The sequence below is a fragment of the Phyllobates terribilis genome, unplaced genomic scaffold (genome assembly GCF_046119375.1).
Source record: "Phyllobates terribilis strain yellow unplaced genomic scaffold, ASM4611937v1 Scaffold_7__3_contigs__length_470593459, whole genome shotgun sequence".
In the NCBI taxonomy this organism is placed as follows: Eukaryota; Metazoa; Chordata; class Amphibia; order Anura; family Dendrobatidae; genus Phyllobates; species Phyllobates terribilis.
In genome coordinates this window covers 251131134-251149717 of record NW_027362767.1, presented here as the reverse complement: position 1 = coordinate 251149717, position 18584 = coordinate 251131134, and the positions used below count along the sequence as shown (strand labels likewise).

The window sequence follows — 18584 nt, the reverse complement described above, 5'->3', positions numbered from 1 at the left end:
TAAACCATCATCTGAAAACGTTTATCGTGAAAGAGGAAGTGGAGAATTCCAAGAAGTTGCACAATAGACCGTAAGATCAATCACAACTGTGAGGACTCGAAACGGACAACAAACTAAACATGGGGCACGAGGAATATATGTATCTCTCTCTATATATACTGTGTATTTACACTGCTCAAAAAAATAAAGGGAACACTTAAACAACAGAATATAACTCCAAGTAAATCAAACTTCTGTGAAATCAAACTGTCCACTTAGGAAGCAACACTGATTGACAATCAATTTCACAAGCTGTTGAGTAAATAGAATAGACAATAGATGGAAATTATTGCCAGTTATCAAGACACCCTCAATAAAGGAGTGGTACTGCAGGTGGGGACCACAGACCACATCTCAGTACCAATGCTTTCTGGCTGATGTTTTGGTCACTTTTGAATGTTGGTTGTGCTTTCACACTCGTGGTAGCATGAGACGGACTCTACAACCCACAGAAGTTGCTCAGGTAGTGCAGCTCATCCAGGATGGCACATTAATGCGAGCTGTGGCAAGAAGGTTTGCTGTGTCTGTCAGAGTAGTGTCCAGAGGCTGGAGGCGCTACCACGAGACAGGCCAGTACACCAGGAGACGTGGAGGGGGCCGTAGGAGGGCAACAATCCAGCAGCAGGACCGCTACCTCCGCCTTTATGCAAAGAGGAACAAAAGGAGCAGTGCCAGAGCCCTGCAAAATGACCTCCAGCAGGTCACAAATGTGCATGTGTCTGCACAAACGGTTAGAAACCGACTCCATGAGGGTGGTATGAGGGCCCGACGTCCACAGATGAGGGTTGTGCTCACAGCCCAACACTGTGCAGGACGCTTGGCATTTGCCACAGAACACCAGTACTGGCAAAGTCGCCACTGGCGCCCTGTGCTCTTCACAGATAAAAGCAGGTTCACACTGAGCACATGTGACAGAGACTGGAGACGCCGTGAAGAGCGATCTGCTGCCTGCAACATCCTTCAGCATGACTGGTTTGGCAGTGGGTCAGTAATGGTGTGGGGTGGCATTTCTTTGGAGGGCCGCACAGCCCTCCATGTGCTCGCCAGAGGTAGCCTGACTGCCATTAGGTACCAAGATGAGATCCTCAGACCCCTTGTGAGACCATATGTTGGTGCGGTTGGCCCTGGGTTCCTCCTAATGCAGGACAATGCCGGACCTCATGTGGCTGGAGTGTGTCCACAGCTCCTGCAAGATGAAGGCATTGAAGCTATGGACTGGCCCGCCCATTCCCCAGACCTGTATCCGATTGAGCGCATCTGGGACATCATGTCTCGCTCCATCCACCAACGTCACGTTGCACAACAGACTGTCCAGGAGTTGGCGGATGCTTTAGTCCAGATCTGGGAGGAGATCCCATAGGAGACCATCCGCAACCTCATCAGGAACATGCCCAGGCATTGTAGGGAGGTCATACAGGCACGTGGAGGCCACACACAATACTCTGCCTCATTTTGACTTGTTTTAAGGACATTACATCAAAGTTGGATCAGCCTGTAGTGTGTTTTTTCCCTTTAATTTTGGGGGTGACTCCAAATCCAGGCCTCCAAAGGTTAATAAATTTGATTGCCATTGATGTGATTTTGATGTGTGATTTTGTTGTCAGCACATTCAAGGGGTGCCATGCATGCCAGGATGGGGGATCAAGGGGTACCATGCATGCCAGGATAGGGGATCAAAGGGTGCCATGCATACCAGGATGGGAGATTGGGGTGCCACATATACCAGGATGGTGATGAGGGCCACGTATACCAGGATGGGGATGAGGGCCATTTATACCAGGAAGGAAGGGCCATACATACCAGGATGGAGGATATTAACAGAATTGGGGGACATTACCCCAATACCGGTGTCAGCAGAAGACCCCCTCCCCCATAACAGTGCACCATATACAGTACAGACCAAAAGTTTGGACACACCTTTAATGACTGCTTTGCACACTCTTGGCATTCTCTTGATGAGCTTCAAGAGGTAGTCACCGGAAATGGTCTTCCAACAATCTTGAAGGAGTTCCCAGAGATGCTTAGCACTTGTTGGCCCTTTTGCCTTCACTCTGCGGTCCAGCTCACCCCAAACCATCTAGATTGGGTTCAGGTCTGGTGACTGTGGAGGCCAGGTCATCTGGCGTAGCACTCCATCACTCTCCTTTTTGGTCAAATAGCCCTTACACAGCCTGGAGGTGTCCTGCTGAAAAATAAATGATGGTCCAACTAAACGCAAACCGGATGGAATAGCATGCCGTTGCAAGATGCTGTGGTAGCCATGCTGGTTCAGTATGCCTTCAATTTTGAATAAATCCCCAACAGTGTCACCAGCAAAGCGCCCCCACGCCATCACACCTCCTCCTCTATGCTTCACGGTGGGAACCAGGCATGTAGAGTCCATCCGTTCACCTTTTCTGCGTCGCACAAAGACACGGTGGTTGGAACCAAAGATCTCAAATTTGGACTCATCAGACCAAAGCACAGATTAACACTGGTCTAATGTCCATTCCTTGTGTTCTTTAGCCCAAACAAGTCTCTTCTGCTTGTTGCCTGTCCTTAGCAGTGGTTTCCTAGCAGCTATTTTACCATGAAGGCCTGCTGCACAAAGTCTCCTCTTAACAGTTGTTGAAGAGATGAGTCTGCTGCTAGAACTCTGTGTGGCATTGACCTGGTCTCTAATCTGAGCTGCTGTTAACCTGTGATTTCTGAGGCTGTTGACTCGGATAAACTTATCCTCAGAAGCAGAGATGACTCTTGGTCTTCCTTTCCTGGGGCGGTCCTCATGTGAGCCAGTTTCTTTGTAGCGCTTGATGGTTTTTGCAACTGCACTTGAGGACACTTACAAATTTGCCCAATTTTTCGGACTGACTGACCTTCATTTCTTAAAGTAATGATGGCCACTCGTTTTTCTTTACTTAGCTGTTTTTTTCTTGCCATAATACAAATTCTAACAGTCTATTCAGTAGGACTATCAGCTGTGTATCCACCTGACTTCTGAACAACACAACTGATGGTCCCAACCCCATTTATAAGGCAAGAAATCCCACTTATTAAACCTGACAGGGCACACCTGTGAAGTGAAAACCATTTTCAGTGACTACCTCTTGAAGCTCATCAAGAGAATGCCAAGAGTGTGCAAAGCAGTCATCAAAGCAAAAGGTGGCTACTTTGAAGAACCTAGAATATAAGACATATTTTCAGTTGTTTCACACTTTTTTGTTAAGTATATAATTCCACATGTGTTAATTCATAGTTTTGATGCTTTCAGTGTGAATGTACAATTTTCATAGTCATGAAAATACAGAAAAATCTTTAAATGAGAAGGTATGTCCAAACTTTTGGTCTGTACTGTATATATATATATATATATATATATATATATATATATATATACATATATATATATACATATACACGGCATCCTCCATCATTCCAGTGGTCTCCGTCGATCCTACAATTATGATGTTCAGTCTATAAGTCACTTGACTGATGCTACCAAGATCTGGCGACATGGGTCATGGACTGCACATGCTAATGTCATTACTGAGGCCAGTTACTTCTGTGGTCCTTCAGTGAACATCCAAATACTCATAAATACCTACGTGCTTCATTTAGGTTAACACCTAAGTTCCTTCATGCTATTTGGAACCATAGTAACTGTCAACAAGATGCTGTTGATAGATCCGTTATTCATTTTAGACAACCATGATACAGACACCTTTATAGGATCCCTTTTACTATGGCAACACAGAGCCAACTATGATCACATGCTCCAATGAATGATATGGGGGTTGTAGCCATAATACAGAGTCAGCCTAACTGATCCGTCAACAGCAGCTTGTTCAGAGTTTCCATCTAGCTAATGCAAATTAAGTGTGGCCATTTTGGGGAAATTAAAACTTTGTCTTGTCCAAGCACGTTTGCCAGAGGTAGTGTCCCCTTTCCCTTTGGGCACTGTGCTTTTAACCAGTCCTTATGTGGTTTTGCTCACTTCTGTCATGAATGATGAGATTTCCCCCTATGCAGTCAGGACCTCTGCATGACATATCAGCTGCATGACATATCAGCTGCATGACATCCACTATGTAACAAGTGCAGATTTCCTTTATTACACAATGAGGAGGAGATGACACTGACCCTCCCCAGTGGTAGAAATCCACCTCTGAAGCCTTCAGGGCACAGTCCTCTCCTCCGCACAGCAAGGACTACAGCAGCATGAAGTAACTGGCAGAACTCCACAAAATCATCCGACTGGACCTCACAACATGTCCACCATGGACAACAAACCTCTCCTGAGCGACCCTGAAAAATCAAATTATCAGTCTGTGGGGAAAGCCCTGAGAGAAGCTGAAAAGAAATATATAAAGTGAGTGGTCTATTTATCTATCTATCTATCTATCTATCTATCTATCTATCTATCTCATATCTATCTATCTATCTCATATCTATCTATTTACTTGTATCTTCTATCTATCGTCTATCTGCATATCTTTTTATCTATTTACTTTTATCTGTTTATTTTTCATCATTGTATTTCATACCTATTTATCCGTCTTTTCATGTCTATCGCATATCTATCTATTAACGATGTATTTCATATTTTCATATCGTTCTATCATCTGTCTATCTAGTTATGTTTTTTGCCTTGTATCCATCATATTTTTCATCTTTCTATTGTCTGTTTCTTATCTATCCTTAAGTATCTTTTTATGTCTTTCTATTTATTTGTCTTTGTCTACCGTACATCTATCTATCTATCTATCTATCTATCTATCTATCTATCTATCTATCTATCTATCTATCTATCTATCTAACTTCAGAGTGAATTAGATCATTTCTTCATTGTAGGCTACAGACAGGATACAGTAATGGTCACTTCTCTTTTTTTGGAGATGTTACAACACTTCAAAATCTCACTGACATAGAAATGAGTGCTTGCTGAATGGAAATCACTTGAGTAACAGAATATCTCTACCTTGAGTGCACAATTATTATGCAATTTGTATTTTTGATGACTACGGTAATTTTATTATTGAACAATTATAAAATTATCGGTCACTCAAAAGGTAAATAAACCTGAAAACTGAATATTTAAGAAAGTAAAAGTGCAGATTTGTCTTTCTTAGGAAAATATCTCTGGGTGCAGAATTATTATGCAACTATATGAAAAACATAAAGTTTATTTTCATTTGTTACAGTGAGAATAATAATCAAACAACTCAATATATATAAATATAAGTTTCTGACATTTCCATAAAGAGATCAGTGTCCAATATAGCCGCCTTTCTTTGCATTAACAGTGATAAACCATCCATCCATGGAGTCTGTCAGTTTATTAATCTGTTGATGATCAACTTATTGGGCAGCTCCGACCACAACCTCCACACACTGTTCAGAGAAGTGTCTGTTTTCCTTCACTGTAAAATTCCTGTTTAAGAAGGGCCCATAATTGCTCAATAAAGTTTTGGTGAGGAAGGAGCCATGAAGTTATTTTTTCATCTTTAACCCTTTTAGCCCCCAAGGCTGTTTTCACCTTCATGACCAGGCCAAATTTTACAATTCTGACCACTGTCACTTTATGAGGTAATAACTCTGGAACGCTTCAATGGATCCCACTGATTATGAGATTTGTTTTTTCGTGACATATTGTACTTCATGATAGTGGTAAAATTTCTTTGATATCACTTGCGTTTATTTGTGAAAAAATGGAAATTTGGCGAAAATTTTGAAAATTTTCAAACTTTAAATTTTTATGCCCTTAAATCAGAGAGATATGTCACACAAAATAGTTAATAAATAACATTTCCCACATGTCTACTTTACATCAGCCCAATTTTAGAAACATATTTTTTTTGTTAGGGGGTTATAAGGGTTAAAAGTTGACCAGCGATTTTTTTCATTTTTCCAACAAAATTTACAAAATAATTTTTTTAGGGCTCACATCACATTTGAAATAACTTTGAGGGGCTTATATGAAAGAAAATACCCAAAAGTGACACCATTCTAAAAACTGCACCCCTCAAGGTGCTCAAAACCACATTCAAGAAGTTTATTAACTCTTCAGTTTCTTCACAGGAATTTTTGGAATGTGGAAGGAAAAGATGAACATTTAACTTTTTGTCACAAAAATTTTACTTTAGACCCAATTTTTTTTTATTTTCGCAAGGGTAACAGGAAAAAAATAACCCCATAATTTGCTGTGCAATTTCTCCTGAGTAATCCGATACCCCATATATGGGGGAAAACCAATGTTTGGGTGTACAGAAGGGCACGGAAGGGAAGGAGCGCCATTTGACTTTTTGAATGTAAAATTTGCTGGAATAATTAGCGGACGCCATGTTGCGTTTGGAGAGCCCCTGATGTGCCTAAACAGTGGAAATCCCCCACAAGTGACACTATTTTGGAAACTAGACCCCTCAGGGAACTTATCTAGATGTGAGGTGAGCACCTTGAACCCTCAGGTGCTTCACAGAAGTTTATAACTTTGAGCTGTGAAAATAAAAAAAATCACATTTTACCCACAAAAATGTTTTTCAGCCCGAAATTTTGCATTTTCACTAGGGTAATAAAAGAAATTGCACCATACAATTTGTTATGCAATTACTCCTGAAAACTACAATTTTGGCATACGGAAGGGCTTGGAAAGGACGGAATGCCATTTAACTTTTTGAATGTACTGTAAAATGTGCTGGAATAATTAGCGGACGCCATGTTGCATTTGGAGAGCCCCTGATGTGCCTAAACTGTAGAAATCCCCCACAAGTGACACCATTTTGGAAACTAGAACCCTCAGGGAATGTATCTAGATGTGTGGTGAGCACCTTGAACCCTCAGGTGCTTCACAGAAGTTTATAATATTGAGCAATGAAAATAAAAAAATAAAATTTTTCCAACAAAAATGTTTTTTAGCCCCAAATTTTTTATTTTCACAAGGGTAACAGAAGAAAATGGACTCCAAAATTTGTTGTGCAATTTCTCCTGAGTACACAGATACCCCATATGTATTAGACAGCTACTGTTTGGGCGCACAGCAGGGCTCAGAAAGGAAGGAGTGACGTTTTGGAAAGCAGACTTTGATGGAATGGTCTTTGGGTGTCATATCATGTTTGGAGAGCCCCTGTTATGCCTAAACAGTGGAAAACCCTCACAAGTGACCCTGTTTTGGGAACTAGACCCCTCAAGGAATTTATCTAGACATGTGGTGAGCACTTTGAACCAATAGGTGCTTCACAGAATTTTACAACGTTGATCTGTGAAAATGAAAAAAATATATTTTTCTCATATAAAAGTTGTTTTAGCCCCAAATATTTTCATTTTCATGAGGACAGCAGGAGAAAATTGACCCCAAAATTTGTTGTGCAATTTCTCCCGAGTACGATACCACATATGTAGTAGAAAACTACTTTTGAGGCATAGTGCAAACCTCAGAAGAGAAGGAGCGCCATATTAGGGTTCAGATTTTGCTAGACTGGTTTGAAGGTGCAATGTCATATTAGCAGAACCCCTGAGGAGCCGGAACAGCAGAATCCCCCCATAAGAGACCCCATTTTACAAACTACACATCTCAATTAACTCATCTAGGGTTACAGTGATCATGTTGACACCACAGGTGGGTCACAGAATTTTATACCATTGGACAGAAAAGAAAAAAATAATTACATTTTTACCTCCAAAATTTTGTTTTAGCTCCAGATTTTCCATTTTTACACTGGTAAATTGTTAAAAATGTCATCAAAATTTATCCCACAATGTCTGCTGAATGTAGAAATACCCCATATGTGTCTGTACAGTACTGCTTAGCCACACGGCGAGACTGGGGAGGGACAGAACGCTATTTGCCTCCTGGAGCGCAGATTTTTCTAAAATAGTTTGCAGACTCCATATACAGAGCCCCTAAGTGCTAGAAGAGCAGAATCCCCCCTCAAGTGACCCCATTTTGGAAATTATACCCCTTTGGGATTTTATCTACAGGTGTAGTGACGATTTTGACTCCATGGGTGTTTTCCAAGAAACAAGCAGCAGTGGATGTTGCTGAGTGAAAATTGCAAACTGCCATTGTAGTGACCAGTATGTTGTAGTGACCAGTACGGTATGCCCAGCTCATGCTTCTGGAGACATGCACCCGTAAATTAAGCGGGCTCTCATCGCTACAGAAATGCAAAACATGTGGACACTACCTGCAGTTTAGGCACACTGGGGCTCAGAAGGGAGGGGCGGCATTTGGATTTGGGAGTGCAGAATTCTCTGGATTTTGTTTTGGGGGAGCAAAGAGCCATTTTGCTTTTCCAGATCCTTTGTACTACCAGTAACGTGAAAGCCCCCTATGTTTTCAATAACAGTTGACGAACCTGCCTGGGGGCTTTTTTGTGTATTGATTTGAAGCTTTTGTTTGGAACATTTTACATAATGTTTGGGATCACATTTATCCTGCGCTCTACACTGAGCACTTACATCGGGATTTCCATTTAACTCTCAAAGTAATGTGCTTCAGATGAAACCTCCGAGGGATCCATTCACTATAATGAGGTCGCCGAGTTACTCTAGACTCCATCTGGCCTCTGTTCAGCGGTGTCCTTTTTTTCAGAGATGGACACAACTGTGGCCGACGGCACTTTTATGCACACCTAAAATGACGGACACCGCCGGATCACAGGCCAGACGGCGTCCACAGTGCCTCCATCTGTTTCAATATAGGAAATCTTCTGCCGGCGGTTCCGTCTGAATCATGTGTTTCAGAGATTAACACAGAAACCCCGGTGTAAGCGCTCAGAGCAGAGCACAGTATAAGTGTGCGCCAAGCCTTACTGTGATCTTTGGGGAGGCAGAATGAACAAATCAACAGCAGGTGAAGAATTGGTTTTATTTATTTTTCACGTGGTTCCTCATGCAGTATAAGTGATTAGACGACTTTTTTCTTCAGGTTGGTGCAATTACAGGGATAGCAGATTTATATCGGGTTTTTATGTTTGGCTGCTGTCACACACTAAAAGACACTTTTCATTGCAAAACAAGTTTTTGCATCGCCATATTTTGAGAGCTATAATTTTTCCATATTTTGACCGACAGAGTCATGTGAGGGCTTGTTTTTTGCGGGACGAGTTGGCATTTTCACTGGTACAATTTTCGAGCACATGACATTTTTTGATTGCTTTCTATTCCGATTTTGGGGAGGCAGAATGAACAAAAACCAGCAATTCAAGAATTGTTTTATTGTTTTTTTTTATGTTGTTCCGCTTGTGGTAAAATTGATAAGTCAGCTTTATTCTTCGGGTCAGTACGATTACAGTGATACCACATTTATATTTTTTTTTTATGTTTTGGCGCTTTTACGCAATAAAAACTATTTCATAGAAAAAATAATTATTTTTGCATCACTTTATTCTGAGAGCTATAATTTTTTTATTTTTCAGCTGATGGAACTGTATGGCGGCTTGTTTTTTGCGGGACAAGATGATGTTTTCAGCAGTACCATTTTTATTTACATTTGTCTTTTTTATCGTGTTTTATTCCATTTTTTGTTTGCCGGTATGATAAAGCATTGTTTTTTGCCTTGGTTTTTTTTTTAAGGTGTTCACTAAACACGTTAACTAGTCGGTCAGTTTTATAGGTCGGGTCGTTCCTGATGCGGCGATGCCAAATATGTCTACTTTTTTTGTTTATTTATTTTTTCATAAAATATTTATCGGTACAATATATTTTGATTTTTTTCAAATATATATACATATATATATATATATACAGTACAGACCAAAAGTTTGGACACACCTTCTCATTTAAAGATTTTTCTGTATTTTCATGACTATGAAAATTGTACATTCACACTGAAGGCATCAAAACTATGAATTAACACATGTGGAATTATATACTTAACAAAAAAGTGTGAAACAACTGAAAATATGTCTTATATTCTAGGTTCTTCAAAGTAGCCACCTTTTGCTTTGATGACTGCTTTGCACACTCTTGGCATTCTCTTGATGAGCTTCAAGAGGTAGTCACCGGAAATGGTTTTCACTTCACAGGTGTGCTCTGTCAGGTTTAATAAGTGGGATTTCTTGCCTTATAAATGGGGTTGGGACCATCAGTTGTGTTGTGCAGAAGTCAGGTGGATACACAGCTGATAGTCCTACTGAATAGACTGTTAGAATTTGTATTATGGCAAGAAAAAAGCAGCTAAGTAAAGAAAAACGACTGGCCATCATTACTTTAATAAATGAAGGTCAGTCAGTCCGAAAAATTGGGAAAACTTTGAAAGTGTTCCCAAGTGCAGTTGCAAAAACCATCAAGCGCTACAAAGAAACTGGCTCACATGAGGACCGCCCCAGGAAAGGAAGACCAAGAGTCACCTCTGCTTCTGAGGATACGTTTATCCGAGTCACCAGCCTCAGAAATCGCAGGTTAGCAGCAGCTCAGATTAGAGACCAGGTCAATGCCACACAGAGTTCTAGCAGCAGTCACATCTCTACAGCAACTGTTAAGAGGAGACTTTGTGCAGCAGGCTTTCATGGTAAAATAGCTGCTAGGAAACCACTGCTAAGGACAGGCAACAAGCAGAAGAGACTTGTTTGGGCTAAAGAACACAACGAATGGACATTAGACCAGTGGAAATCTGTGCTTTGGTCTGATGAGTCCAAATTTGAGATCTTTGGTTCCAACCACCATGTCTTTGTGCGACGCAGAAAAGGTGAACGGATGGACTCTACATGCCTGTTTCCCACCGTGAAGCATGGAGGAGGAGGTTTGATGGTGTGGGGGTGCTTTGCTGGTGACACTGTTGGGGATTTATTCAAAATTGAAGGCATACTGAACCAGCATGGCTACCACAGCATCTTGCAGCGGAATGCTATTCCATCCGGTTTGCATTTAGTTGGACCATCATTTATTTTTCAACAGGACAATGACCCCAAACACACCTCCAGGCTGTGTAAGGGCTATTTGACCAAGAGGGAGAGTGATGGGGTGCTACGCCAGATGACCTGGCCTCCACAGTCACCAGACCTGAACCCAATCGAGATGGTTTGGGGTGAGCTGGACCGCAGAGTGAAGGCAAAAGGGCCAACAAGTGCTAAGCATCTCTGGGAACTCCTTCAAGATTGTTGGAAGACCATTTCCGGCGACTACCTCTTGAAGTTCATCAAGAGAATGCCAAGAGTGTGCAAAGCAGTCATCAAAGCAAAAGGTGGCTACTTTGAAGAACCTAGAATATAAGACATATTTTCAGTTGTTTCACACTTTTTTGTTAAGTATATAATTCCACATGTGTTAATTCATAGTTTTGATGCCTTCAGTGTGAATGTACAATTTTCATAGTCATGAAAATACAGAAAAATCTTTAAATGAGAAGGTGTGTCCAAACTTTTTGTCTGTACTGTATATATATGAAAAAAATAGTAGAAACAGCACTCCAAAAATAGATGATTTATTAGCTCAGCAAGAGCTGTGTCAACGTGTCGGCTGAATACTGCCTTTTTCAAGCCAGCTCTTGCCACAGCTCTTGCTGACCTAATAAATCATCTATTTTTGGAGTGCTGTTTCTACTATTTTTTTCATATGTAAGAAGGTTTGGTATTTACCTGGAGGACAGGCACCCACCCATTTACAAGTTGTTTGCTTGTGCTGCTTTTTTTTTTTTTTTTTCTACATATATACAGTATATATATTTATTTATTTTAATATTTTTACAATTTTTTTTTTATTTTTTTACTTTTTGTCCCACTATGGGACTTTCACTTTTTTCAGCCTGATTGCTTGTATAATGAGAAACACAATAGCCCACATATTGAGATTCACACAAAAGCGGTGTGGAGGAAATACCACTCACATCCCATATCCGTGTCGCCAACTCGAACAAGATATATATAGACAGGAGAAGAAACGAGCGTATTGGCATAAAAAAGCTTTATTAGTAATTCATATAAAACTCCATTAAAAAATGGCAAGAAATATAATGTAAAGTGCAGACATGCAGATCAAAAGACCCCACTTAATCTATAGCCCAAAAGGAGGGGTAATATAGATATATTCAAGAAATTACATAAATATCATAAAACATACAAGTATTACACACACATCCTCCAAAATGGAGGAAATGTAATAAGTATTAAATAATAATGAAAAGACAGTAGGGGCAGAAAAGAGAAATAAACCGGGGCAGAAAGAGGTGGTATACATGGACAATTAAATATACCACTAAATATATGGGGATCACGTATACCATAGTCCTGTACCATTAATCAGCTGCCATAGTGCATGTCATGTACAGGACAATGGTGACTCACCCCAAATATTGTCACATGTAGAAAGGGGACCACATGAGGGCAGGTGTCTGTCGTGGAGGGCAGCCTCGACGCGCGTATCGCGGGTGCTTTTTCGAGAGGCCTGACCAATGGCACATTCTGCAAAGGCTCTTCAGGAAACTCACTGCTTCTTATTACACTCTTACATAAACAATTGAACCGAACTGGCAGCATTGTGTGTGGCACCCCAGGGGTCTGGTTTCCACAGTAATGTAATGTTATGTCTGAGAGCAGGTGGGAGGTCCTTTGGTCAGGGATCCTGTGCATGCCACACCTCCTGCCCAGTCTTGGGAGGGGAAGAACTTCCCCTATATAAACCCGGGGCTGAAGCAGGGTTAGTCAGTCAAGGAGAGTAGAGACAAGAAGCAGTCATAGGAAGAAACAGCAGAAGCTCAGTGGGAGCAATACTACTAAGAGTCAGGGGCTGGCAGCTGCAGAGCTCGCCCTGACTGAGAAGCTTTCTTACCGGACCCGGCGTCCGAGGCTGTGGGGACTAACTCTTACCCAGCAGCAGAAGCCGACCGGCAGGGGATTTCAGGTCCTCAGGCCCAGAAACCCGAAGGCACGGTCACACGCGTGGGACCAGCACCGCCATCGTGGAGCGGAAGCCATTAGAAGGCCCCGAGTCACCGGCCATACGGGTGAGCACCACACGGTACACTCAGGGACGTGGGCTACTTATATCCGCTTCTAGCAAGGTAGCCAGAAGAGTACAGTCAGTTTGGGAGGCCTACAACTCCGCCTGGCCAGGGGAGATCCCATCTGCTCAAGGACTGACCAGGCCCCAATCGCTAGCCAGTACTCCGGGAGGGTCTATCGTTGTTACCAGTAAAGACCCTGAATTACACCGCACCATCTCTGAGTGGTTCCTGCTACCCCCATCTTCCACGTCGGCTGCCCTGAGGCCATACCCCTCCCGTTGGGGGTTATACTATCACGCTGCACAATTCTACACCGGCCTCAGCGGTCTGCCCTGCAGCGGCAGCTCCATAGCTGCAAATCAACGGGTGGCGTAGTCGACACTCAAATAACATCTATCAAGACTGCCACACACTGAGTTTGACTCCCTGGGCACGGACCGGGTCCCCGCCACTCGGAGACTACAACCCTCATCTGATCCGGTTCCGGGTAAGCCCCGTGCGCGAGACGCTGCGCGACACAGCAGGCCCAGGGGCGCGTCAACTTTGGCGTAGTCGGCAGGATTTCGTGCCCGCAACCACCGGGTACTGCGTGCCTGAAAAAGAGACTTTTAAAACTTACCATCCGTGAAGTTTTCCCGCCATCGGTGAAGATTCCCGCCATCCGGCGCCATTTTCCGCCTCCTTCCCGCCATCTGTGAAGATTCCCGCCATCCGGCGCCATCTTCAGCCTTCTTCCCGCCATCCGTGGAGTTTTCCCGCCGTTGGACGCCATCTTGAGGACGCCACGCGGGAAGAAGAGGGGCGTGGACTCCGAAAAGCCCGCGAGAACTGAAGCCCCGCCTCACGTCCGGACGTTGCGTAAGGTCCTGGAAGGAGCCCAGCAGACGCCGACGTCACCAGAGCGCGACGGAAGGTCCTCAACCCTGACGATCCACTGCGGAGCCGCGGCCTACGGAAGAGGATCATCGCAAGGTAGGCCACGGTACACTAGGGGGGAGAAGGATGTCGGATACGGAGGAGAGCTTCACCGCTTCAACCCCCGCCAGCGCCACCGCTGTCGCGGTCATGCCTTTCACCATGCCCTATATCCCGGGGGCAGCCTGGCTACCCCAGTACTCAGGGGAGTCACATACCCTGCAGGACTTTAGAGAAAGGCTGGATAGCCTCTTCCAGGTGTACCCCCTCACAGAGGAGCAAAAAGTGAGCATCCTGGTGGCCCAATTAACCGGAGCAGCCCGAAGGGAGGTAAAGTCCTGGCCACCTGGGGGGAGGACTGTCGCAGGGATACTAACCCGGCTGAGGGACACCTTTGATACCCGCACCTCAGCCGAGATCAAGCTTAGATTCTACGGGTGCAAACAGCGGGCCCATGAGAGTATAAGGGACTATGCCCTGAACCTACAAGAGGCCCTGAGAGCCGTTAAGCAGACCGACCCTGACGGCGTAGGAGACGAGGACAGGCTGTTGACTGAACAATTTATAGAGGGTTTATATTGCAATGCCCACCGAACCCAGTTGCGGGCAATGGCCCTACAGGACCCTCATCTGGGATTTGCACAGTTCAAGGACAGAGCCATCCGGGTGCTCCGAGAACCGGCACCGGATGGCGCTGTGACCCACAGGCGCCCAGCTATCACTTACCACCAGGAGGCGGCGCCCTTGTCGGCAGGGCCTGTAGGGGCTGATGCGCAGGCTTTGAACAATGACCCGGCTCCAGACCTGCACCATCAGGTCCAAGAGCTAGCTAAAAGCGTTGCTGCGTTAACCCGAACTGTGCAGTCTTTACAGGCTTCCACTCCAGGGAAGATCCAGCTGGCATCCGGACCGGAGAACATCCCGTGGCGTCGACCAAGGAGGACCCCACCGGCCAGAGGAAGACCCAGTGACCGGTACAACGAGGACGGACGACCCATCTGCCGCCGCTGCAATCAACCCGGACATATGGCAAGGTACTGTCCTTTAAACTGGCACAACCTGGGGGTAGAGGGCCAACCCCCAGGAAAAAGATCACCAGGCCCATCGAACTGGCGCGACAAATATGTCGGAGGACGGCCAGTCTTGCCTGTGGTACTGGATGGCATCCCTATGAGTGCCCTACTGGACACCAGGTCACAGGTCACCACCATCCCGTACGTGCTCTTCAAGCAGTACTGGAATGACTCGGATATAACCCGCTACCCTGACGACGACTTGAGTATCATCGCCAGCAATGGTCAGCCCGTGCCACAGATCGGATTTAAAGAGGCAACCATTAAAATTGGTAGAGTCGAACTAGCAGCACAGGGACTGATTATTGTAGACATTGACAAACACGAGAGTCACCCAAAGATAACGCTAGGAACTAATGTAATTGAAAATTGTCTTGCAGAGGTGATTTTTCTTTTACAGCAGGTTGCCAAGAACGCCAGCTCCGGCGAGCAGCGGGTGCTCCAGAAAGAGATCCGGGCACTGATGCGACGGCAACAGGTGGAACTCTCCAGCGGTGAGATTGGTAGCGTAAGAATGTGTGACCCTTTTCCTATTGCCATGCCCCCAAAAAGTGAAATGATGATTTGGTGCCGGGCAGCTATTGGTCTGAGAGGTAGAGATTACCAGGCAATGGTAGAACCAGTTTACTCAGACAGTAGGCCCACCATCTTGACAGCACGGGGGGTGGTTAATGTACGCCATGGGAGGGTGCCCGTTCGCATAATCAATATCGGGAAGAGGGAAGTGTACCTGCCCCGGTATGCCACGCTAGCCAAATTATATACCATTAACCAAAATGCTATACAATCTGTGGAACCCTTGCCTCCATCTCACCCGGAGGAAGGTAACGGCTCTAAGAAAACAATGGAGGACTGGTGTCAGCAACTACATTTGGGTACTGACTCCACTCCCTCACATCAGAAACAGGGAGTCTATCGGGTGGTTCAAGAGTACGAGAGAGTGTTTAGTAAACACCCGTTAGACTTCGGGCGAGTCAAGGGGGTAGAACACCACATCCCCACGGGAGACCATCCTCCCATAAAAGAGAGGTATCGACCCGTACCCCCTGCACACTACCAACACGCCAAGGGGATGCTTAGAGACATGAAGGAGGCTGGGGTGATCAGGGATAGCTGTAGCCCCTGGGCAGCTCCACTAGTCTTAGTCAGAAAAAAAGACAACACCATGAGGATGTGTGTAGATTACCGGAAAATCAACCGTATCACACACAAGGATGCGTACCCCTTACCAAGGATAGAGGAGTCATTGGCTGCTTTAAGATCTGCTAACTTCTTCTCTACCTTGGATCTCACTAGCGGGTACTGGCAGGTTCCTGTAGCAGAGGCGGACCGGGAGAAGACCGCATTCACCACCCCGATGGGACTTAGCGAGTTCACCTGCATGCCGTTCGGACTCTGCAATGCACCAGGAACCTTCCAACGACTAATGGAGTGTTGTCTGGGCCACAGAAACTTCGAGACGGTCCTGTTGTACCTGGACGATGTCATCGTATATTCCAAGACGTATGAGGACCACCTGAAACACCTGGCGGAAGTGTTCGAAGCTCTGGCGAGTTACGGCCTAAAGGTGAAACCCTCCAAGTGTCACCTCCTGAAACCAAAGGTGCAGTACCTGGGGCACGTGGTGAGCGCTGACGGAGTGGCTCCCGACCCTGATAAGATCACCGCAATTAAGGAATGGCCAAGCCCCTCCAGCGTAAAAGAAGTGCGGCAGTTCCTCGGGTTGGTAGGCTACTACCGAAGGTTTATTCCCGGTTTCACCAAAAAGGCAGCACCTATGCAGGACCTCCTGATAGGCCAGTCTCGGAAGGCCAAGAACCAGAAGCAGCCCTTCAAATGGGAGGAGCTGGAAGAAGAGTCCTTCCGCCAGCTGAAGATGGCCCTCACGGGGGACGAAATCCTGGCGTACCCGGATTATAGCCAGCCCTTTATCCTCTACACCGACGCCAGTAACATCGGGCTAGGAGCCGTACTGTCCCAGATCCAGCAGGGGAAGGAACGAGTAATCGCCTACGCCAGCCGAAAGCTGCGACCCACCGAAAGGAACCCCGAGAATTACAGCTCATTTAAGCTGGAGTTTCTGGCCGTAGTATGGGCAGTCACCGAGCGCTTTAAGCATTACCTCGCTTCTTCCCGGTTCACCGTGTACACGGATAACAACCCGTTGACACACCTGGACACAGCAAGACTCGGTGCCCTGGAGCAGAGGTGGATGGCCCGTCTGTCCAACTACGAGTTCACAATCAAATACCGGGCCGGACGCTCCAATACCAACGCGGACGCCCTGTCCAGGATGCCCAACCTGCCGGACGAAGGAGAAGATCCGGAGGGACTGGAAGAAGTTGAACTCCCTGCGTTCCACCGTCATGGGACTATCCAGTATTCCCACCGGGTAAGGAGTAAGCAGGCTGCTACGTTGAACCCCTTACCTCACTACAATTGGGTGGAAACGCAAGACAGCGACCCTGCCGTTCGACTGGTGAAGGAGATGCTGACTCGCCCGGAGGCTTGCCTTGAACCAGACGCTCCGGAGGAAGCCAAACAACTATGGGCAGAGAGGAGTCGACTGTTCCTTTACAAGGGGAAGTTGTGCCGCAGAATGGTTAACTCCCGGACGCATGAACTACTCTGGCAAGTAGTGGTGCCACGAAGAGACGCAGCCATGGTGATGGAGGCATACCACGACGGAGCTGGACACTTCGGGTGGAAAAAGCTGGAGTTCCTGCTGCGCGAGCGATTCCACTGGGTAGGCATGAGGGGAACCATTGAGAAGTGGTGCAGAGACTGTGGCCCGTGCAACCTAAGAAGGAAGGACCGTGCCAGCCAGAAGACTCCCCTGCAGTCCATCGTCACCCGGCAGCCGTTGGAACTGGTAGCCTTGGATCATGTAAAACTGACCCCAAGCAGAAGTGGCTACGTCTACGCACTAACCATCGTGGATCACTACTCCCGGTTCTTGGTTGTCGTCCCCGTCAAGGACTTAACAGCTCGAACAGCAGCGAGAGCCTTCCAGCAGCATTTCTGCCGTCCACACGGGTACCCGGACCAAGTGTTGACAGACCAGGGACCTGCCTTTGAAGCGGAGGTCTTCCAAGAATTCTGCACTCTGTATGGCTGCCGGAAGATAAGGACGACACCCTATCATCCGCAAACTAATGGACTTTGTGAGAAAATGAACCAGGTGGTAATGGATCTTCTGAAAACGTTGCCCCTGGAAGAACGCAGTCTGTGGCCTGAGAAGCTGCCCGATCTGGTGGACCTATACAACCAGATTCCGGTAGGTTCCACCAACTGTACCCCGGCTTACCTAATGAGGGCAAGACCTGGTAAGTTACCTGTTGACCTGGAAATGGGAGTCCTGACACCCGAGGACACTTCACCAGAAGCAGACTGGGACGCAGAGAGGCAGCAGCAGTACCGGAGAGTACGGGAGAGCGTGGAGCGAAGTCTCTGTCAGGCTAGGGAAAGACAAGAGAAAACTTACAACCAGTATGCTCCCGCTGTTCCCCTGGTACCCGGAGAGCAGGTCTTGAAGAGGAAGAGACGGCTCCACAAGTTGGACGACCAGTGGGAGAAGGACCCGTACACCGTACTGCCCTCAAGCCACGAGAACCCGAAGGTTTGTACCATCAGTAAAGACG

At 45.7% G+C, this 18584-nt stretch overlaps 1 protein-coding gene across 1 annotated transcript in view; it reads left to right on the top strand.

Moving 5' to 3' along the window:
- The first annotated feature begins 3999 nt into the window (after window positions 1-3999).
- LOC141154391 (solute carrier family 2, facilitated glucose transporter member 6-like) overlaps window positions 4000-18584 on the top strand; it is a 31505-nt gene continuing 16920 nt past the window's right edge. The window contains exon 1 of the mRNA XM_073640242.1: window positions 4000-4387. Coding sequence (XP_073496343.1) covers window positions 4287-4387 — 101 coding nt within the window. The 5' untranslated portion in view covers window positions 4000-4286. The remainder of the gene's footprint in view (window positions 4388-18584) is intronic.